This window comes from Bidens hawaiensis, unplaced genomic scaffold, assembly GCF_021521415.1.
Source record: "Bidens hawaiensis isolate Kalapana, Puna unplaced genomic scaffold, B.hawaiensis_p1.1 tig00030599_1, whole genome shotgun sequence".
NCBI lineage: Eukaryota > Viridiplantae > Streptophyta > Magnoliopsida > Asterales > Asteraceae > Bidens > Bidens hawaiensis.
Window position 1 is genome coordinate 140,061 of NW_027495116.1, and position 22,677 is coordinate 162,737.

General features: G+C 34.8%; 2 protein-coding genes and 3 pseudogenes across 2 annotated transcripts; 2 read left to right on the forward strand and 3 right to left on the reverse strand.

Annotated features, from left to right (window-relative positions):
* Positions 1 to 249: 249 nt before the first annotated feature.
* Positions 250 to 984, reverse strand: LOC143580785 (secreted RxLR effector protein 161 pseudogene; annotated as a pseudogene).
* Positions 985 to 8,400: 7,416 nt separating this feature from the next.
* On the forward strand, positions 8,401 to 9,733 carry LOC143580786 (F-box/FBD/LRR-repeat protein At1g13570-like). The gene is made up of 4 exons (XM_077063724.1): positions 8,401 to 9,111; positions 9,214 to 9,267; positions 9,310 to 9,381; positions 9,470 to 9,733. The coding sequence occupies exons 1-4, from the start codon at positions 8,401 to 8,403 to the stop codon at positions 9,731 to 9,733; spliced, it is 1,101 nt and encodes a 366-aa protein (XP_076919839.1).
* Positions 9,734 to 10,119: 386 nt separating this feature from the next.
* Positions 10,120 to 10,854, reverse strand: LOC143580787 (secreted RxLR effector protein 161 pseudogene; annotated as a pseudogene).
* Positions 10,855 to 18,271: 7,417 nt separating this feature from the next.
* On the forward strand, positions 18,272 to 19,604 carry LOC143580788 (F-box/FBD/LRR-repeat protein At1g13570-like). The gene is made up of 4 exons (XM_077063725.1): positions 18,272 to 18,982; positions 19,085 to 19,138; positions 19,181 to 19,252; positions 19,341 to 19,604. The coding sequence occupies exons 1-4, from the start codon at positions 18,272 to 18,274 to the stop codon at positions 19,602 to 19,604; spliced, it is 1,101 nt and encodes a 366-aa protein (XP_076919840.1).
* Positions 19,605 to 19,990: 386 nt separating this feature from the next.
* On the reverse strand, positions 19,991 to 20,725 carry LOC143580790 (secreted RxLR effector protein 161 pseudogene; annotated as a pseudogene).
* Positions 20,726 to 22,677: the final 1,952 nt, after the last annotated feature.

Sequence of the window (22,677 nt, forward strand, 5' to 3'; positions counted from 1 at the left end):
AGATTATGAACGCTAATTGAGAATCAAAGAGAAATAAGATGAATAAATTGCAAGATCAAATTGAATAATGTTGTGTCTGATGTTTTACACATCGATACACATATATAGAGATATACAAGTTATAGGGATATACAAGTTTAACCCTTCTACTTTATACATAAAACACTTAAACTATAAGTATTTACTATTTACGCTAATGACCCGCTAAGTATGGATGATCGGGGATTAGTCCTTCAATCACCCCCTTAATCACGATCGTATTTGTTGCAGATCTTGAACACCGAGCAACTTCCTCATTGTGATGAACTTGTCTCTTCCTAGTGCTTTTGTCAGGATGTCTGCCTTTTGTAGTTCTCCACTAATGTGTTCCACATTGATATGATTGTTCTCCACACATTCCCTTATGAAGTGATAACGAGTATCAATGTGCTTGCTTCTTCCATGAAATACTGGATACTTCATTAGAGCAATAGCTGATTTATTGTCCACTAGTAATGTGATCTTTTCTTCTTTCCATCCAATCATTGCAGCGAGTAATCTCTTTAGCCATAATGCTTGGCATGTTGCTGCAGTTGCTGCCATGAATTCAGATTCACAGGATGATAGGGCAACAGTTTGTTGTTTCTGAGTGCACCAAGTTATTGGAGAGTTTCCAAAATAGAAGACTATTCCCGTGGTGCCTTTTCCTTCATCCGTATTTACTCCATAACTGCTATCACTATAGCCCGTTATTTTACAACCACAAACATTATAGTATGTTATACCAAGGTTTTGTGTTCCTTTGATATAACGTAGCACTTTCTTAATAGCCTTTTGGTGATGTTCTTTAGGTTCTTGCATGTACCTACTAAGTAAACCAACAGAATAACAGAGATCTGGCCTTATATGCAACAAGTATCTCAAACAACCGATTAAGCTTCTGTATTCTGTTGCATTGACTGAATTTCCCCCTTCAGTTTTTGTTAACTTAGTTCCTGGGTCCATTAGTATCTGGTGTCATTGCTATCCAACATTCTTGCATCTTTGAGAATTTTTGTTATATAACCGGATTGTTTAATAGAGATTTCACCCCCTGTTTGGGTGACTTCTATACCAAGATAGTAAGCCAATAACCCTAGATCACTTATTTCAAATTTCTCTTCCATTTGAGATTTGAAGTGATCAATTTCTTTCCTTGGATATCCAGTCACTATTAGATCATCAACATAGACTCCGATTAGTAAAGTTGAAGTCTCATTTCTTTTAGTGTAGACTGCTTGTTCCAAAGAGCACTTTTGAAATCCAAGGGATTTTAAGGTATGATCTAACTTTACATTCCATGCACGTGGAGCTTGTCTTAGTCCATATAGTGCCTATGAAAGTTTATAAACCTTCCCTTCGTTTTCTGGTTTCACAAAACCTTCTGGTTGCAAAACATATACTTCTTCTTTGAGTTCGCCATGCAGGAAAGCAGATTTTACATCCAAATGATGTACTTCCCAATCATTATAGGCTGCCAAAGCCAAAATCAGACGAACTGTCTCTATACGTGCTACGGGAGCAAAGACTTCATCAAAGTCTATCCCATGTTGTTGCACATAACCTTTTGCAACTAAACGTGCCTTGTGTTTGATGATCTTTCCACTTGCATCTCGTTTAGTCTTAAACACCCATTTCAGGCCAATTGCCTTTTGATTGTTAGGTAAAGCGGTCAACTTCCACGTTTTGTTTTTGTTGATTGAATCTATTTCCACTTTCATAGCTTCAATCCACTTTTCATCTTCCGATGCTTCTTTATAATTTCTAGGTTCATCTTCGGTCAATAGTAACTCATTCGTCTCAACCTCTGGTGCTCTTTCTTATATTTCTGTTAAAGTATGAAAGCCTCGTACAGGTGTGTGATCAAATGAGTTAGATGAACTTGCTGAAGCTGATGTATATTCAATGGATCCTTGTGAATTTTGAATCATGGGCGTATGGTGATGGAGTGTAAAGTGAATTTGGCGATAGAGGGTCTTCATCCTCATTTTCATTGCCATTTGTGTTATCAAATTCACTATTTTCAACTTGAGTTTCATTCACAACCGGTGGATTAGTAACTTGAATATCTTCAATAGTGAAGTTTGTCCACTCAGGTTCCTCATGGTTGAAATCTTCAAAGTATTTACTCCAATCCCATGTTTCATTTTCCATGAATTTGACATCGCGACTGATGCAAACTTTCTTTGAAACAGGATCAAATAATCTATACGCCTTTGATCCTGGTTCGCTGCCTAAGTACACCATTTTTGTACTTCTATCATCTAATTTCTTTAGATGTGGCAAGGCAACTTTTGCATAAGCTATGCAACCAAAGATTCTAAGATGATCAAGCTTTGGTTTTCTTCCTTTCAAAGCTTCATATGGGGTGCAGTTTATTAGTGCCTTGGTGGGCACCCGATTCAAAACATAAATCGCATGTCTAACTGCTTCTCCCCAAAAGTTCCGAGGCATATTTGATGCTTTCAACATACTCCTAGTAGTCGACATTATAGTTCTATTTCGTCGTTCGACTACTCCGTTTTGTTGTGGGGGGTATGGTGCTGTAAGTTGCCTAGAGATGCCATTATTTTTGCAATATTGTGAGAATTCATTTGATGTGAATTCTCCACCTCTATCAGTTCTAAACATTTTTAACTTGGTTCCAACCTCGTTTTCAACCATCAATTTAAACTCTTTGAAAATCTCAAAGGCTTGATCCTTAGAGTTAAGAAAGTAGGCCCACATGTATCTAGTACAATCATCTACTAGAAGAAACATGTATTTCTTTCCTGCATGAGTTAATGGTGATATAGGACCACATAGATCTCAATATATTAGGTCCAATGGTTCCAAAGACTTGAACTTGGACTGTTTTGGAAATGGAGTTCTACTATGTTTACCTATTAAACATGCATCACAATTTGACTCTCATGATTTATACGAGGAATTCCCTGAACCAAATGTTTCTGGGTCATGGTTTTGATTGCGTCAAAATTTAAGTGACCCAACCGAGCATGCCATAACCATGCTTGGTCTTCTAAGTTTGCCAACAAGCAAACGGGTGTACCAATATTCAACTTGATGTGGTATAATCTGTTAGTTGAACGTATAACCTTCATTAGGAGTTTTTTATTTTGATCATATACCATCAATAGGTTATCCTCCATTACCACTTTGCACCCAGTTTCTGTTAATTGTCCCAAACTTAGGATATTACTTTTGAGACTTGGAATGTAGTAAACTTGCGAGATAATCTTTTGATCCCCATTCTTACATTCCAACAAGATGGAGCCTTTACCTTTAATATGTACCCGTGAATCATCTCCAAAACGGACATTTCCGCTAGCAGTTTCATCTACATCGGTGAAATGTGTTCGTGTACTGGTCATATGGTTACTTGCACCATTATCTAAGTACCACATGCTCTCATGGGTAGTTATGACCTTTTCAGATTCAGTTTCTTTTTTGTTTAGGAAAACTTCTTGATGGATCTCATTATTATCAGTAATTGCCATCAAGAGGGTTGGCTCATTATCTTCTTGCACTAGATTTGACTGATCTTGTGCATTTTCATTTTTAGGGCAATAATTTGAATAATGCTTTGTAACATTTTACATTGCTTGTATCCTTCATAGCCTTTTCTTCTTTGCTATGATTGGATTTCCAAGAGGATTTTTCCTTTCTTCCAGATTGTCTAGACTTACCACCACGCCATTTATTGTGTGATGGTTCAAACTTCTTTTGTCCATGGTTACCAAACCGTTTTTCACGACTAAATTTGTTGTCGTGATTTGTGAACAGAAGTTTATCATTGCTATCGGTATGACTTCCCTTTTTAGACTTGATTCTTTCTTCAAAAGTCTTAAGTCTGCCGATGGTCTCATCTAGTGAGATCGTGTCTAGATCATTATTTTGTTCTAAGGATGCAACCATATGGATAAACCTTTCGGGCACGGAATTTAGTAACTTTCGTACCAACGTAGGCTGATCAAATGTTGATCCTAGACTGGTTGCCTTAGTAACAATATTGTTTAACTTGGCAGTGAACGAATCAATAGATTCTTCTTCTTTCATATGCAACATATCAAACTCAGACTTGAGTGTTTGCATTCGTGCCTTTTGCACTATGTCTATACCAACATGTCTAGTTTTTAATGCCTCCCATACCTCTTTTGCACTTTTGCAATTAGCAACTTGCAATATGAGATCTTCGGGTAAGGCTTGAAACAAGTATGCAATCGCAGTTTTGTCTTTCTTGACATCTGGTTGCGTATCTACACTTGGTTCAATCATTCCCCATAATCCGTTTGCCTCAAGTATAGTCTTGATACGGATAGCCCAAATTATATAATTTGTGGACTTCAAAGTGGGACATTGGAAATGATTTAACGAACCACTTTCCTTTTGCATAACAATTATTTCTTTACTGCCACTATTTTCACCCATGTTCTTAATGGGGACCAGTAAACAATCTTAACAAACTTGAATGAGAATTTGTTAAGTAATGACAATTTTAACAAGGAATTAAACTAATTCCAAACAGTGACTTATTCTAATGGGATTCCAATAAGATTAGGACTTGAAAAAAATCATAGGAAATTCTTAATCCGGATTGAACAACTAATCTTTAGACAAAATATCAAAATTTAGTAACAATAGACTGTTAATATGATTGGAATTAAAATTTCTTTTAATTCACGTTTGGAATCAAAACCCAATAAAGTCAATGATAAAAAAAATGATTTCAGAACAATTGCAATTTGTATTCTGAAATTTTATGATCAATAAATAAAACACAAAAGGCCAACGATCAATATCCGAATTAATATGCTACTTAATCTGAAATTTACGATCAATATAATACACAAAAACAGATTTAATTACAACCTGGACTTTTTGTGCAGACCTTGAAGCGAGATTCTGATTAAACAAGAGTTCGTTCTTGTTCAGTAATCTGCTAGTATCAATTGCGTCTTCGAAAACACGAAAACGATTTGTGCGATCAGTTGACACAAAAGAACAACCAACGTTCTTTCTTGATCGGATAAGCAAACAAAACCGAGATCAAACGTGAACGATCTTCGTGAGACTTGATAACCCTATACAACACCTTCGACTCGTGTCTGGGTTTCAAACGCGAAGAACACTTGATCACAATATGTGATTGTATGTCACAGAAATTGATTTGACTGTTTGTGTAGATTCGAATGATCGAGCAAATAATTGATTCTTGAGAGCGAGAGAGCCTGATGCTCTGATACCAATTTGTTGCCCAGATTATGAACGCTAATTGAGAATCAAAGAGAAATAAGATGAATAAATTGCAAGATCAAATTGAATAATGTTGTGTCTGATGTTTTACACATCGATACATATATATAGAGATATACAAGTTATAAGGATATACAAGTTTAATCCTTCTACTTTATACATAAAACCCTTCTACTTTATACATAAAACACTTAAACTATAAGTATTTACTATTTACGCTAGTGACCCGCTAAGTATGGATGATCGGGATTAGTCCTTCAAGGTTTCAGTGTTTTTTATAAGTAATTGCAAATCCGTAGAAATCTGTTTGTATTAATATATTTCTTGTTAGAATAATGGAGAGCTGATTCACTGGACACATGCATTCAGGTTTGTACCAGATGATGTTATCAGCAGCATGTCAAATAATGTGATTGCTGATATTCTAGATCGATTGCCATTATATGTTTTGTATTTTAAATTTAAACGTGAAGATTAATATAAACGAATAATAAAGATAAATAAATGAATAGATAAACATGAAAGGGCTAAATTAGTATTTAAGCCATATTCTAAATACCATCTGGTCTAAATATCCAAATGTAGTTAGGTTGGTGTTAAATGTTAATAAAAAGAATTAATCATCATAACCACTCATATATAAACAAACTCTCTCTAAACATCATTTGTTTATGATTTATGCCATAACCGAAGAACTAGATCAATTATTAGTCTGATTATATTTAGCAAGAATATATTTTGTATTTATGGGAAAGTTTCTTATAGTTTACCGTGTATATATTCTATTTGTTAATGATATCCGTGTGCCCGTCTTAACCAAATTGAACCACTGCAAACCGAACCGACCAAACCATAACTCTGATTACAGCCCTTATGTTACATTCCTTATGAATGTGCTTGTGAATTCCTGAAATTATTTTTTTAACGGAACATACGTATTAATTATGTACAGATCTTGTTGTAAATATGTTAAGAGTTTTGATGTAAAAAAATCTTTTCAAATCCGATCATAAATGAGTTGATTAGGAGTTGCCCGAATTTGCAGACTCTTGACATCACAGCAAGTTACTGGGTATGCATCATACTGCTCGTTTTATATAATCTAATATATTTGCATTTGAAGTGTGATGTTTGAATATTTGAAAGGTTCAGATAGTGAAGTATGTTTGTTAAAGTATTTACCGGCGTGTTCCCCTTTCCTTAAAAAGATTGTTATTTATCCCTACGGTCCGATTACGCCAGATGAAAAGTTGAAATTTGCTATGAAGTTGCTGAAGCTCCATCGAGCCTTTGATGTTGATGTCGATCTATATTAGTTTCAGAGCCTTTGAACTTGTCTTTTTTTATTTTCCGTATGAATTTATGGCCTCGATGTGTAAGGAGAAATGAACATGTGCTTGTTAGTCTAGTATGAATTAACGCGATGTTTGGTATCTTATTTTGGAATGAATCACAATGGATATGAGATTGATTTGAAAGGTTTCAGTCAGGCGAACGGGTGGGCTGCACTCTGGGCTATTTCTTCTTTTTATTTTCCTTTCTATAACAACGGAAAATAATACACATTTTGTTTTGTTTTTCATTTTGTAAATTCCCAACTAACTTATGGCGCCCCATATGTAACAAACCAGAAGCGTTTTTGACACGCTGATAGAACGTATGTTCCTAGAAATGCAAAACTTATAAACCCTGACCCGTTAACCCTTCTGGTCTTTTTGTTCTCTCAATTACAAGATTATTGACCAACAAGAAGAATTAACCTGTAACACACCCGTATATACGAGTTAAGTTGTTACTTTTTAGTTAACAAAATAAAGAACGGTATTCATTTTTTTCGAAGGATCTAATTTGATTATTACTGGCAAGGCTTAAAACTAAACTAAAATTATAATAGTAATTGTTAAGACTAAAAATATATTTATTGTTAAGATATATTGTTAAGTTTATTGTTAAGTTTGATTTAGGTTTTTTTAACGAATTAACTAATAAAGTCTAGCTATCCGTTAAACTAAAAATATATCTTTCGTCAAAAATTTTATTATATTTTAAAAGATATGTAACTAGGTTAAGTTATTGACATACATAACAAATTTATTGTTTAGTTTTAGTTGTGTTTATTCACTATTCAGTTTATACTAATAAGTTATATAACACTTTTTATAATTTAGGCTTTTTACGTATATAAAATACATCAAATTTGTTTTAGTCGCTGGTTATTTAATAGTGTTCGTCCACCTATGTTAAGTTATATATGTTCATTTCTGTTCGTAAATCACTCGTTTATACTATTAACGAATGGGGATAGACGAAAACGGACACTTTGTTTCCCTAATGAACGAACACAAACTAAAAAACACATGTCTTGTTCGTGTTTGTTTACAAGCCTAATTACGACCACCCGATTGACAAGTTCTAGTTCCGCCACTGTTGAGGGGCACAAGTTTAGATTATGAAATGTACTTATAGATTGAATATTATTTATACATAAGAATTAAAAACAAGGTTATTCCAATATTACTTAGGGGTTGTTTGTATTAATTAAATGGGCCACTTTCAACCCATTACACACATAATTTCCTTTTTTTTTCACTATTATTTGTCCCATTGCACTGGCATATATGTTTTATTATTCTTCATTTAATAATAAACGTATAAAAAGTATGTGGAGTGAAGTTAACGTCCTTTTTCTTCGCCAGAGATAAAGATGTGTGTTCAAATTAATTCCACCTGAGTAATAATCGAAGACATCTTCTGCGTTGTTTCTTTCAAGGTTAGAACAAGAGTTGCTTCTTGTGAAATTTATTTCAAGGTAAATTAAGCATTCTAGGGTTTGTAATAATATTGTTACTGCAAAATTTCATTTACGGATTTAAATAAGTTGTTTGCTTAGTTATCTGTTGATTCACAGTAGCAATCTAAACAAATCAAGCCATGTTTGTTAACTTTTCACGATCAACATTTTTTGCATACCTAAACCCTAATTTTGTGCAAATATGGAATCTAAGTATTTTTCTTTCTGAATTGAGTTTTAAGTTTACTTTTGTAACATATCCTTTAAAAAATAGAATCTGGCTAATTGTTCATTCTATTTGTGATATGATGATTAGTATGTGTCGTTTTCTTAGAATAATGGAGCCGACTCAACCAAGACATAATACGTTCCAGTTTGCACCAGGAGATTTTATTAGCCGCATGCCAGATAACGTGGTAACAAGTATTCTTGATCGATTGCCATTACAAGAAGCAGTGAGGACTGATGTCTTATCAAAAGCATGGAGGTTTAAGTGGAATATGCTTACGCAACTCGTATTCGATGAGGACTTCTTCGAATATTTAACACAAACAGAAGATCAAAATAATCAAGTGAGGGTTTTAGTTAGTAGGCTTCTTCATCTTACAGGGCCTATTACAAAGTGTGTCATCGAAGTATATGCCGGATTGGATGTTGACGATGAAGATATCAGTCATTGGATTATATTGTTGTCAAGAAAAGGAGTTAAGGAACTCACTCTTAAGAGTAGAGATTATTGTTTCAATCTTCCACCTAATTTTCATGGTTTTCCAAACCTGTTGAGCTTAGAGTTGTACGTGAGTGGAAAAAACAATGAACTTGGGGAGTTTATCACTCGGTGTCCCTTACTTGAGAATTTGAAGTTATCTTCTTCTTCAAACAAAGTAAAAGTAGTTGAGATTGCAAAACTTGAAAATCTCAAAAGACTATCTTTATATTTGTGTAATGTTGACACTATGAAGGATTTTCATAGTTCCAGTACAATCTTTGAGCTTCTTGGTTCTCTTCCGAAACTTGAAGAGTTTGAGTTGAATTTTATAAATTCCATGGTAATTAATATTGCTAACTTGTTTGTGTCTTTGAAGTTTACTTTTCGTACAGAAACATAAGACTCGTATATTTCTAAGTATGTGTAATGGCTTTTCTTGTAGTTGGAGAATGATGATGCGCAACAGAGGTTCTCTGCCTCTTTTCCCAGCCTCAAGGTTCTTAAATTATCAGATATACTTTTAAACTATGATGTGCAGTTATCATGTGCTGTTGAATTGATTAGGAGCTGCCCGAATCTGCGGACTCTTGAAATCAAAGCAAGAAACGCGGTATGTAGACACCATATTGCTTGTTTTATAACATAAAATATACGTGTATATAGCTTAAGATTTGAATATATACTAGTGATTCTTGCAGCCTTTTCTCCCGTCCCCACCGGTAGAATACAGCACGACAGAGCAGCTGCAGCTTCGAAGTGTGATGTATGAATATGTGGGATTTTTAGAGAATGATGTGTGTTTGTTAAAGTATGTACTTGCATCTTCCCCTTTCCTTAAAAAGATTGTTATCAGTCCCAGGTGGTCGGACATTCCCATTGCATCGGATGAAAAGTTGAGGTTTGCTAAGAAGTTGTTGAAGTTCCATCGAGCTTCCCCCATAGCTGAAATCGATCTATCTTAATTTTAGTTGTTTAAACTTGTCTCAAATTTCCTGCATATTCGTATGAATTAAAGTTACTTTGAGCCTGGGTGCCGCCGAACTCTCCATAGACTGGTTTTAGTATTATGAAGTTTCATATGAATTAAGGTTTGTTGCCCAGATTATGAACGCTAATTGAGAATCAAAGAGAAATAAGATGAATAAATTGCAAGATCAAATTGAATAATGTTGTGTCTGATGTTTTACACATCGATACACATATATAGAGATATACAAGTTATAGGGATATACAAGTTTAACCCTTCTACTTTATACATAAAACACTTAAACTATAAGTATTTACTATTTACGCTAATGACCCGCTAAGTATGGATGATCGGGGATTAGTCCTTCAATCACCCCCTTAATCACGATCGTATTTGTTGCAGATCTTGAACACCGAGCAACTTCCTCATTGTGATGAACTTGTCTCTTCCTAGTGCTTTTGTCAGGATGTCTGCCTTTTGTAGTTCTCCACTAATGTGTTCCACATTGATATGATTGTTCTCCACACATTCCCTTATGAAGTGATAACGAGTATCAATGTGCTTGCTTCTTCCATGAAATACTGGATACTTCATTAGAGCAATAGCTGATTTATTGTCCACTAGTAATGTGATCTTTTCTTCTTTCCATCCAATCATTGCAGCGAGTAATCTCTTTAGCCATAATGCTTGGCATGTTGCTGCAGTTGCTGCCATGAATTCAGATTCACAGGATGATAGGGCAACAGTTTGTTGTTTCTGAGTGCACCAAGTTATTGGAGAGTTTCCAAAATAGAAGACTATTCCCGTGGTGCCTTTTCCTTCATCCGTATTTACTCCATAACTGCTATCACTATAGCCCGTTATTTTACAACCACAAACATTATAGTATGTTATACCAAGGTTTTGTGTTCCTTTGATATAACGTAGCACTTTCTTAATAGCCTTTTGGTGATGTTCTTTAGGTTCTTGCATGTACCTACTAAGTAAACCAACAGAATAACAGAGATCTGGCCTTATATGCAACAAGTATCTCAAACAACCGATTAAGCTTCTGTATTCTGTTGCATTGACTGAATTTCCCCCTTCAGTTTTTGTTAACTTAGTTCCTGGGTCCATTAGTATCTGGTGTCATTGCTATCCAACATTCTTGCATCTTTGAGAATTTTTGTTATATAACCGGATTGTTTAATAGAGATTTCACCCCCTGTTTGGGTGACTTCTATACCAAGATAGTAAGCCAATAACCCTAGATCACTTATTTCAAATTTCTCTTCCATTTGAGATTTGAAGTGATCAATTTCTTTCCTTGGATATCCAGTCACTATTAGATCATCAACATAGACTCCGATTAGTAAAGTTGAAGTCTCATTTCTTTTAGTGTAGACTGCTTGTTCCAAAGAGCACTTTTGAAATCCAAGGGATTTTAAGGTATGATCTAACTTTACATTCCATGCACGTGGAGCTTGTCTTAGTCCATATAGTGCCTATGAAAGTTTATAAACCTTCCCTTCGTTTTCTGGTTTCACAAAACCTTCTGGTTGCAAAACATATACTTCTTCTTTGAGTTCGCCATGCAGGAAAGCAGATTTTACATCCAAATGATGTACTTCCCAATCATTATAGGCTGCCAAAGCCAAAATCAGACGAACTGTCTCTATACGTGCTACGGGAGCAAAGACTTCATCAAAGTCTATCCCATGTTGTTGCACATAACCTTTTGCAACTAAACGTGCCTTGTGTTTGATGATCTTTCCACTTGCATCTCGTTTAGTCTTAAACACCCATTTCAGGCCAATTGCCTTTTGATTGTTAGGTAAAGCGGTCAACTTCCACGTTTTGTTTTTGTTGATTGAATCTATTTCCACTTTCATAGCTTCAATCCACTTTTCATCTTCCGATGCTTCTTTATAATTTCTAGGTTCATCTTCGGTCAATAGTAACTCATTCGTCTCAACCTCTGGTGCTCTTTCTTATATTTCTGTTAAAGTATGAAAGCCTCGTACAGGTGTGTGATCAAATGAGTTAGATGAACTTGCTGAAGCTGATGTATATTCAATGGATCCTTGTGAATTTTGAATCATGGGCGTATGGTGATGGAGTGTAAAGTGAATTTGGCGATAGAGGGTCTTCATCCTCATTTTCATTGCCATTTGTGTTATCAAATTCACTATTTTCAACTTGAGTTTCATTCACAACCGGTGGATTAGTAACTTGAATATCTTCAATAGTGAAGTTTGTCCACTCAGGTTCCTCATGGTTGAAATCTTCAAAGTATTTACTCCAATCCCATGTTTCATTTTCCATGAATTTGACATCGCGACTGATGCAAACTTTCTTTGAAACAGGATCAAATAATCTATACGCCTTTGATCCTGGTTCGCTGCCTAAGTACACCATTTTTGTACTTCTATCATCTAATTTCTTTAGATGTGGCAAGGCAACTTTTGCATAAGCTATGCAACCAAAGATTCTAAGATGATCAAGCTTTGGTTTTCTTCCTTTCAAAGCTTCATATGGGGTGCAGTTTATTAGTGCCTTGGTGGGCACCCGATTCAAAACATAAATCGCATGTCTAACTGCTTCTCCCCAAAAGTTCCGAGGCATATTTGATGCTTTCAACATACTCCTAGTAGTCGACATTATAGTTCTATTTCGTCGTTCGACTACTCCGTTTTGTTGTGGGGGGTATGGTGCTGTAAGTTGCCTAGAGATGCCATTATTTTTGCAATATTGTGAGAATTCATTTGATGTGAATTCTCCACCTCTATCAGTTCTAAACATTTTTAACTTGGTTCCAACCTCGTTTTCAACCATCAATTTAAACTCTTTGAAAATCTCAAAGGCTTGATCCTTAGAGTTAAGAAAGTAGGCCCACATGTATCTAGTACAATCATCTACTAGAAGAAACATGTATTTCTTTCCTGCATGAGTTAATGGTGATATAGGACCACATAGATCTCAATATATTAGGTCCAATGGTTCCAAAGACTTGAACTTGGACTGTTTTGGAAATGGAGTTCTACTATGTTTACCTATTAAACATGCATCACAATTTGACTCTCATGATTTATACGAGGAATTCCCTGAACCAAATGTTTCTGGGTCATGGTTTTGATTGCGTCAAAATTTAAGTGACCCAACCGAGCATGCCATAACCATGCTTGGTCTTCTAAGTTTGCCAACAAGCAAACGGGTGTACCAATATTCAACTTGATGTGGTATAATCTGTTAGTTGAACGTATAACCTTCATTAGGAGTTTTTTATTTTGATCATATACCATCAATAGGTTATCCTCCATTACCACTTTGCACCCAGTTTCTGTTAATTGTCCCAAACTTAGGATATTACTTTTGAGACTTGGAATGTAGTAAACTTGCGAGATAATCTTTTGATCCCCATTCTTACATTCCAACAAGATGGAGCCTTTACCTTTAATATGTACCCGTGAATCATCTCCAAAACGGACATTTCCGCTAGCAGTTTCATCTAGATCGGTGAAATGTGTTCGTGTACTGGTCATATGGTTACTTGCACCATTATCTAAGTACCACATGCTCTCATGGGTAGTTATGACCTTTTCAGATTCAGTTTCTTTTTTGTTTAGGAAAACTTCTTGATGGATCTCATTATTATCAGTAATTGCCATCAAGAGGGTTGGCTCATTATCTTCTTGCACTAGATTTGACTGATCTTGTGCATTTTCATTTTTAGGGCAATAATTTGAATAATGCTTTGTAACATTTTACATTGCTTGTATCCTTCATAGCCTTTTCTTCTTTGCTATGATTGGATTTCCAAGAGGATTTTTCCTTTCTTCCAGATTGTCTAGACTTACCACCACGCCATTTATTGTGTGATGGTTCAAACTTCTTTTGTCCATGGTTACCAAACCGTTTTTCACGACTAAATTTGTTGTCGTGATTTGTGAACAGAAGTTTATCATTGCTATCGGTATGACTTCCCTTTTTAGACTTGATTCTTTCTTCAAAAGTCTTAAGTCTGCCGATGGTCTCATCTAGTGAGATCGTGTCTAGATCATTATTTTGTTCTAAGGATGCAACCATATGGATAAACCTTTCGGGCACGGAATTTAGTAACTTTCGTACCAACGTAGGCTGATCAAATGTTGATCCTAGACTGGTTGCCTTAGTAACAATATTGTTTAACTTGGCAGTGAACGAATCAATAGATTCTTCTTCTTTCATATGCAACATATCAAACTCAGACTTGAGTGTTTGCATTCGTGCCTTTTGCACTATGTCTATACCAACATGTCTAGTTTTTAATGCCTCCCATACCTCTTTTGCACTTTTGCAATTAGCAACTTGCAATATGAGATCTTCGGGTAAGGCTTGAAACAAGTATGCAATCGCAGTTTTGTCTTTCTTGACATCTGGTTGCGTATCTACACTTGGTTCAATCATTCCCCATAATCCGTTTGCCTCAAGTATAGTCTTGATACGGATAGCCCAAATTATATAATTTGTGGACTTCAAAGTGGGACATTGGAAATGATTTAACGAACCACTTTCCTTTTGCATAACAATTATTTCTTTACTGCCACTATTTTCACCCATGTTCTTAATGGGGACCAGTAAACAATCTTAACAAACTTGAATGAGAATTTGTTAAGTAATGACAATTTTAACAAGGAATTAAACTAATTCCAAACAGTGACTTATTCTAATGGGATTCCAATAAGATTAGGACTTGAAAAAAATCATAGGAAATTCTTAATCCGGATTGAACAACTAATCTTTAGACAAAATATCAAAATTTAGTAACAATAGACTGTTAATATGATTGGAATTAAAATTTCTTTTAATTCACGTTTGGAATCAAAACCCAATAAAGTCAATGATAAAAAAAATGATTTCAGAACAATTGCAATTTGTATTCTGAAATTTTATGATCAATAAATAAAACACAAAAGGCCAACGATCAATATCCGAATTAATATGCTACTTAATCTGAAATTTACGATCAATATAATACACAAAAACAGATTTAATTACAACCTGGACTTTTTGTGCAGACCTTGAAGCGAGATTCTGATTAAACAAGAGTTCGTTCTTGTTCAGTAATCTGCTAGTATCAATTGCGTCTTCGAAAACACGAAAACGATTTGTGCGATCAGTTGACACAAAAGAACAACCAACGTTCTTTCTTGATCGGATAAGCAAACAAAACCGAGATCAAACGTGAACGATCTTCGTGAGACTTGATAACCCTATACAACACCTTCGACTCGTGTCTGGGTTTCAAACGCGAAGAACACTTGATCACAATATGTGATTGTATGTCACAGAAATTGATTTGACTGTTTGTGTAGATTCGAATGATCGAGCAAATAATTGATTCTTGAGAGCGAGAGAGCCTGATGCTCTGATACCAATTTGTTGCCCAGATTATGAACGCTAATTGAGAATCAAAGAGAAATAAGATGAATAAATTGCAAGATCAAATTGAATAATGTTGTGTCTGATGTTTTACACATCGATACATATATATAGAGATATACAAGTTATAAGGATATACAAGTTTAATCCTTCTACTTTATACATAAAACCCTTCTACTTTATACATAAAACACTTAAACTATAAGTATTTACTATTTACGCTAGTGACCCGCTAAGTATGGATGATCGGGATTAGTCCTTCAAGGTTTCAGTGTTTTTTATAAGTAATTGCAAATCCGTAGAAATCTGTTTGTATTAATATATTTCTTGTTAGAATAATGGAGAGCTGATTCACTGGACACATGCATTCAGGTTTGTACCAGATGATGTTATCAGCAGCATGTCAAATAATGTGATTGCTGATATTCTAGATCGATTGCCATTATATGTTTTGTATTTTAAATTTAAACGTGAAGATTAATATAAACGAATAATAAAGATAAATAAATGAATAGATAAACATGAAAGGGCTAAATTAGTATTTAAGCCATATTCTAAATACCATCTGGTCTAAATATCCAAATGTAGTTAGGTTGGTGTTAAATGTTAATAAAAAGAATTAATCATCATAACCACTCATATATAAACAAACTCTCTCTAAACATCATTTGTTTATGATTTATGCCATAACCGAAGAACTAGATCAATTATTAGTCTGATTATATTTAGCAAGAATATATTTTGTATTTATGGGGAAGTTTCTTATAGTTTACCGTGTATATATTCTATTTGTTAATGATATCCGTGTGCCCGTCTTAACCAAATTGAACCACTGCAAACCGAACCGACCAAACCATAACTCTGATTACAGCCCTTATGTTACATTCCTTATGAATGTGCTTGTGAATTCCTGAAATTATTTTTTTAACGGAACATACGTATTAATTATGTACAGATCTTGTTGTAAATATGTTAAGAGTTTTGATGTAAAAAAATCTTTTCAAATCCGATCATAAATGAGTTGATTAGGAGTTGCCCGAATTTGCAGACTCTTGACATCACAGCAAGTTACTGGGTATGCATCATACTGCTCGTTTTATATAATCTAATATATTTGCATTTGAAGTGTGATGTTTGAATATTTGAAAGGTTCAGATAGTGAAGTATGTTTGTTAAAGTATTTACCGGCGTGTTCCCCTTTCCTTAAAAAGATTGTTATTTATCCCTACGGTCCGATTACGCCAGATGAAAAGTTGAAATTTGCTATGAAGTTGCTGAAGCTCCATCGAGCCTTTGATGTTGATGTCGATCTATATTAGTTTCAGAGCCTTTGAACTTGTCTTTTTTTATTTTCCGTATGAATTTATGGCCTCGATGTGTAAGGAGAAATGAACATGTGCTTGTTAGTCTAGTATGAATTAACGCGATGTTTGGTATCTTATTTTGGAATGAATCACAATGGATATGAGATTGATTTGAAAGGTTTCAGTCAGGCGAACGGGTGGGCTGCACTCTGGGCTATTTCTTCTTTTTATTTTCCTTTCTATAACAACGGAAAATAATACACATTTTGTTTTGTTTTTCATTTTGTAAATTCCCAACTAACTTATGGCGCCCCATATGTAACAAACCAGAAGCGTTTTTGACACGCTGATAGAACGTATGTTCCTAGAAATGCAAAACTTATAAACCCTGACCCGTTAACCCTTCTGGTCTTTTTGTTCTCTCAATTACAAGATTATTGACCAACAAGAAGAATTAACCTGTAACACACCCGTATATACGAGTTAAGTTGTTACTTTTTAGTTAACAAAATAAAGAACGGTATTCATTTTTTTCGAAGGATCTAATTTGATTATTACTGGCAAGGCTTAAAACTAAACTAAAATTATAATAGTAATTGTTAAGACTAAAAATATATCTATTGTTAAGATATATTGTTAAGTTTATTGTTAAGTTTGATTTAGGTTTTTTTAACGAATTAACTAATAAAGTCTAGCTATCCGTTAAACTAAAAATATATCTTTCGTCAAAAATTTTATTATATTTTAAAAGATATGTAACTAGGTTAAGTTATTGACATACATAACAAATTTATTGTTTAGTTTTAGTTGGTGTTTATTCACTATTCAGTTTATACTAATAAGTTATATAACACTTTTTATAATTTAGGCTTTTTACGTATATAAAATACATCAAATTTGTTTTAGTCGCTGGTTATTTAATAGTGTTCGTCCATCTATGTTAAGTTATATATGTTCATTTCTGTTCGTAAATCACTCGTTTATACTATTAACGAATGGGGATAGACGAAAACGGACACTTTGTTTCCCTAATGAACGAACACAAACTAAAAAACACATGCCTTGTTCGTGTTTGTTTACAAGCCTAATTACGACCACCCGATTGACAAGTTCTAGTTCCGCCACTGTTGAGGGGCACAAGTTTAGATTATGAAATGTACTTATAGATTGAATATTATTTATACATAAGAATTAAAAACAAGGTTATTCCAATATTACTTAGGGGTTGTTTGTATTAATTAAATGGGCCACTTTCAACCCATTACACACATAATTTCCTTTTTTTTTCACTATTATTTGTCCCATTGCACTGGCATATATGTTTTATTATTCTTCATTTAATAATAAACGTATAAAAAGTATGTGGAGTGAAGTTAACGTCCTTTTTCTTCGCCAGAGATAAAGATGTGTGTTCAAATTAATTCCACCTGAGTAATAATCGAAGACATCTTCTGCGTTGTTTCTTTCAAGGTTAGAACAAGAGTTGCTTCTTGTGAAATTTATTTCAAGGTAAATTAAGCATTCTAGGGTTTGTAATAATATTGTTACTGCAAAATTTCATTTACGGATTTAAATAAGTTGTTTGCTTAGTTATCTGTTGATTCACAGTAGCAATCTAAACAAATCAAGCCATGTTTGTTAACTTTTCACGATCAACATTTTTTGCATACCTAAACCCTAATTTTGTGCAAATATGGAATCTAAGTATTTTTCTTTCTGAATTGAGTTTTAAGTTTACTTTTGTAACATATCCTTTAAAAAATAGAATCTGGCTAATTGTTCATTCTATTTGTGATATGATGATTAGTATGTGTCGTTTTCTTAGAATAATGGAGCCGACTCAACCAAGACATAATACGTTCCAGTTTGCACCAGGAGATTTTATTAGCCGCATGCCAGATAACGTGGTAACAAGTATTCTTGATCGATTGCCATTACAAGAAGCAGTGAGGACTGATGTCTTATCAAAAGCATGGAGGTTTAAGTGGAATATGCTTACGCAACTCGTATTCGATGAGGACTTCTTCGAATATTTAACACAAACAGAAGATCAAAATAATCAAGTGAGGGTTTTAGTTAGTAGGCTTCTTCATCTTACAGGGCCTATTACAAAGTGTGTCATCGAAGTATATGCCGGATTGGATGTTGACGATGAAGATATCAGTCATTGGATTATATTGTTGTCAAGAAAAGGAGTTAAGGAACTCACTCTTAAGAGTAGAGATTATTGTTTCAATCTTCCACCTAATTTTCATGGTTTTCCAAACCTGTTGAGCTTAGAGTTGTACGTGAGTGGAAAAAACAATGAACTTGGGGAGTTTATCACTCTGTGTCCCTTACTTGAGAATTTGAAGTTATCTTCTTCTTCAAACAAAGTAAAAGTAGTTGAGATTGCAAAACTTGAAAATCTCAAAAGACTATCTTTATATTTGTGTAATGTTGACACTATGAAGGATTTTCATAGTTCCAGTACAATCTTTGAGCTTCTTGGTTCTCTTCCGAAACTTGAAGAGTTTGAGTTGAATTTTATAAATTCCATGGTAATTAATATTGCTAACTTGTTTGTGTCTTTGAAGTTTACTTTTCGTACAGAAACATAAGACTCGTATATTTCTAAGTATGTGTAATGGCTTTTCTTGTAGTTGGAGAATGATGATGCGCAACAGAGGTTCTCTGCCTCTTTTCCCAGCCTCAAGGTTCTTAAATTATCAGATATACTTTTAAACTATGATGTGCAGTTATCATGTGCTGTTGAATTGATTAGGAGCTGCCCGAATCTGCGGACTCTTGAAATCAAAGCAAGAAACGCGGTATGTAGACACCATATTGCTTGTTTTATAACATAAAATATACGTGTATATAGCTTAAGATTTGAATATATACTAGTGATTCTTGCAGCCTTTTCTCCCGTCCCCACCGGTAGAATACAGCACGACAGAGCAGCTGCAGCTTCGAAGTGTGATGTATGAATATGTGGGATTTTTAGAGAATGATGTGTGTTTGTTAAAGTATGTACTTGCATCTTCCCCTTTCCTTAAAAAGATTGTTATCAGTCCCAGGTGGTCGGACATTCCCATTGCATCGGATGAAAAGTTGAGGTTTGCTAAGAAGTTGTTGAAGTTCCATCGAGCGTCCCCCATAGCTGAAATCGATCTATCTTAATTTTAGTTGTTTAAACTTGTCTCAAATTTCCTGCATATTCGTATGAATTAAAGTTACTTTGAGCCTGGGTGCCGCCGAACTCTCCATAGACTGGTTTTAGTATTATGAAGTTTCATATGAATTAAGGTTTGTTGCCCAGATTATGAACGCTAATTGAGAATCAAAGAGAAATAAGATGAATAAATTGCAAGATCAAATTGAATAATGTTGTGTCTGATGTTTTACACATCGATACACATATATAGAGATATACAAGTTATAGGGATATACAAGTTTAACCCTTCTACTTTATACATAAAACACTTAAACTATAAGTATTTACTATTTACGCTAATGACCCGCTAAGTATGGATGATCGGGGATTAGTCCTTCAATCACCCCCTTAATCACGATCGTATTTGTTGCAGATCTTGAACACCGAGCAACTTCCTCATTGTGATGAACTTGTCTCTTCCTAGTGCTTTTGTCAGGATGTCTGCCTTTTGTAGTTCTCCACTAATGTGTTCCACATTGATATGATTGTTTTCCACACATTCCCTTATGAAGTGATAACGAGTATCAATGTGCTTGCTTCTTCCATGAAATACTGGATACTTCATTAGAGCAATAGCTGATTTATTGTCCACTAGTAATGTGATCTTTTCTTCTTTCCATCCAATCATTGCAGCGAGTAATCTCTTTAGCCATAATGCTTGGCATGTTGCTGCAGTTGCTGCCATGAATTCAGATTCACAGGATGATAGGGCAACAGTTTGTTGTTTCTGAGTGCACCAAGTTATTGGAGAGTTTCCAAAATAGAAGACTATTCCCGTGGTGCCTTTTCCTTCATCCGTATTTACTCCATAACTGCTATCACTATAGCCCGTTATTTTACAACCACAAACATTATAGTATGTTATACCAAGGTTTTGTGTTCCTTTGATATAACGTAGCACTTTCTTAATAGCCTTTTGGTGATGTTCTTTAGGTTCTTGCATGTACCTACTAAGTAAACCAACAGAATAACAGAGATCTGGCCTTATATGCAACAAGTATCTCAAACAACCGATTAAGCTTCTGTATTCTGTTGCATTGACTGAATTTCCCCCTTCAGTTTTTGTTAACTTAGTTCCTGGGTCCATTAGTATCTGGTGTCATTGCTATCCAACATTCTTGCATCTTTGAGAATTTTTGTTATATAACCGGATTGTTTAATAGAGATTTCACCCCCTGTTTGGGTGACTTCTATACCAAGATAGTAAGCCAATAACCCTAGATCACTTATTTCAAATTTCTCTTCCATTTGAGATTTGAAGTGATCAATTTCTTTCCTTGGATATCCAGTCACTATTAGATCATCAACATAGACTCCGATTAGTAAAGTTGAAGTCTCATTTCTTTTAGTGTAGACTGCTTGTTCCAAAGAGCACTTTTGAAATCCAAGGGATTTTAAGGTATGATCTAACTTTACATTCCATGCACGTGGAGCTTGTCTTAGTCCATATAGTGCCTTTGAAAGTTTATAAACCTTCCCTTCGTTTTCTGGTTTCACAAAACCTTCTGGTTGCAAAACATATACTTCTTCTTTGAGTTCGCCATGCAGGAAAGCAGATTTTACATCCAAATGATGTACTTCCCAATCATTATAGGCTGCCAAAGCCAAAATCAGACGAACTGTCTCTATACGTGCTACGGGAGCAAAGACTTCATCAAAGTCTATCCCATGTTGTTGCACATAACCTTTTGCAACTAAACGTGCCTTGTGTTTGATGATCTTTCCACTTGCATCTCGTTTAGTCTTAAACACCCATTTCAGGCCAATTGCCTTTTGATTGTTAGGTAAAGCGGTCAACTTCCACGTTTTGTTTTTGTTGATTGAATCTATTTCCACTTTCATAGCTTCAATCCACTTTTCATCTTCCGATGCTTCTTTATAATTTCTAGGTTCATCTTCGGTCAATAGTAACTCATTCGTCTCAACCTCTGGTGCTCTTTCTTATATTTCTGTTAAAGTATGAAAGCCTCGTACAGGTGTGTGATCAAATGAGTTAGATGAACTTGCTGAAGCTGATGTATATTCAATGGATCCTTGTGAATTTTGAATCATGGGCGTATGGTGATGGAGTGTAAAGTGAATTTGGCGATAGAGGGTCTTCATCCTCATTTTCATTGCCATTTGTGTTATCAAATTCACTATTTTCAACTTGAGTTTCATTCACAACCGGTGGATTAGTAACTTGAATATCTTCAATAGTGAAGTTTGTCCACTCAGGTTCCTCATGGTTGAAATCTTCAAAGTATTTACTCCAATCCCATGTTTCATTTTCCATGAATTTGACATCGCGACTGATGCAAACTTTCTTTGAAACAGGATCAAATAATCTATACGCCTTTGATCCTGGTTCGCTGCCTAAGTACACCATTTTTGTACTTCTATCATCTAATTTCTTTAGATGTGGCAAGGCAACTTTTGCATAAGCTATGCAACCAAAGATTCTAAGATGATCAAGCTTTGGTTTTCTTCCTTTCAAAGCTTCATATGGGGTGCAGTTTATTAGTGCCTTGGTGGGCACCCGATTCAAAACATAAATCGCATGTCTAACTGCTTCTCCCCAAAAGTTCCGAGGCATATTTGATGCTTTCAACATACTCCTAGTAGTCGACATTATAGTTCTATTTCGTCGTTCGACTACTCCGTTTTGTTGTGGGGGGGTATGGTGCTGTAAGTTGCCTAGAGATGCCATTATTTTTGCAATATTGTGAGAATTCATTTGATGTGAATTCTCCACCTCTATCAGTTCTAAACATTTTTAACTTGGTTCCAACCTCGTTTTCAACCATCAATTTAAACTCTTTGAAAATCTCAAAGGCTTGATCCTTAGAGTTAAGAAAGTAGGCCCACATGTATCTAGTACAATCATCTACTAGAAGAAACATGTATTTCTTTCCTGCATGAGTTAATGGTGATATAGGACCACATAGATCTCAATATATTAGGTCCAATGGTTCCAAAGACTTGAACTTGGACTGTTTTGGAAATGGAGTTCTACTATGTTTACCTATTAAACATGCATCACAATTTGACTCTCATGAT

Excerpts from the sequence above, each read along its gene's own strand:
- LOC143580786 (XM_077063724.1), top strand. The coding sequence starts at position 8,401 with ATGGAGCCGACTCAACCAAGACATAATACGTTCCAGTTTGCACCAGGA. Across the intron at positions 9,112-9,213 it reads TGAATTTTATAAATTCCATG|TTGGAGAATGATGATGCGCA; the intron begins GTAATTAATATT and ends CTTTTCTTGTAG. Across the intron at positions 9,268-9,309 it reads CCTCTTTTCCCAGCCTCAAG|TTATCATGTGCTGTTGAATT; the intron begins GTTCTTAAATTA and ends TATGATGTGCAG.
- LOC143580788 (XM_077063725.1), top strand. The coding sequence starts at position 18,272 with ATGGAGCCGACTCAACCAAGACATAATACGTTCCAGTTTGCACCAGGA. Across the intron at positions 18,983-19,084 it reads TGAATTTTATAAATTCCATG|TTGGAGAATGATGATGCGCA; the intron begins GTAATTAATATT and ends CTTTTCTTGTAG. Across the intron at positions 19,139-19,180 it reads CCTCTTTTCCCAGCCTCAAG|TTATCATGTGCTGTTGAATT; the intron begins GTTCTTAAATTA and ends TATGATGTGCAG.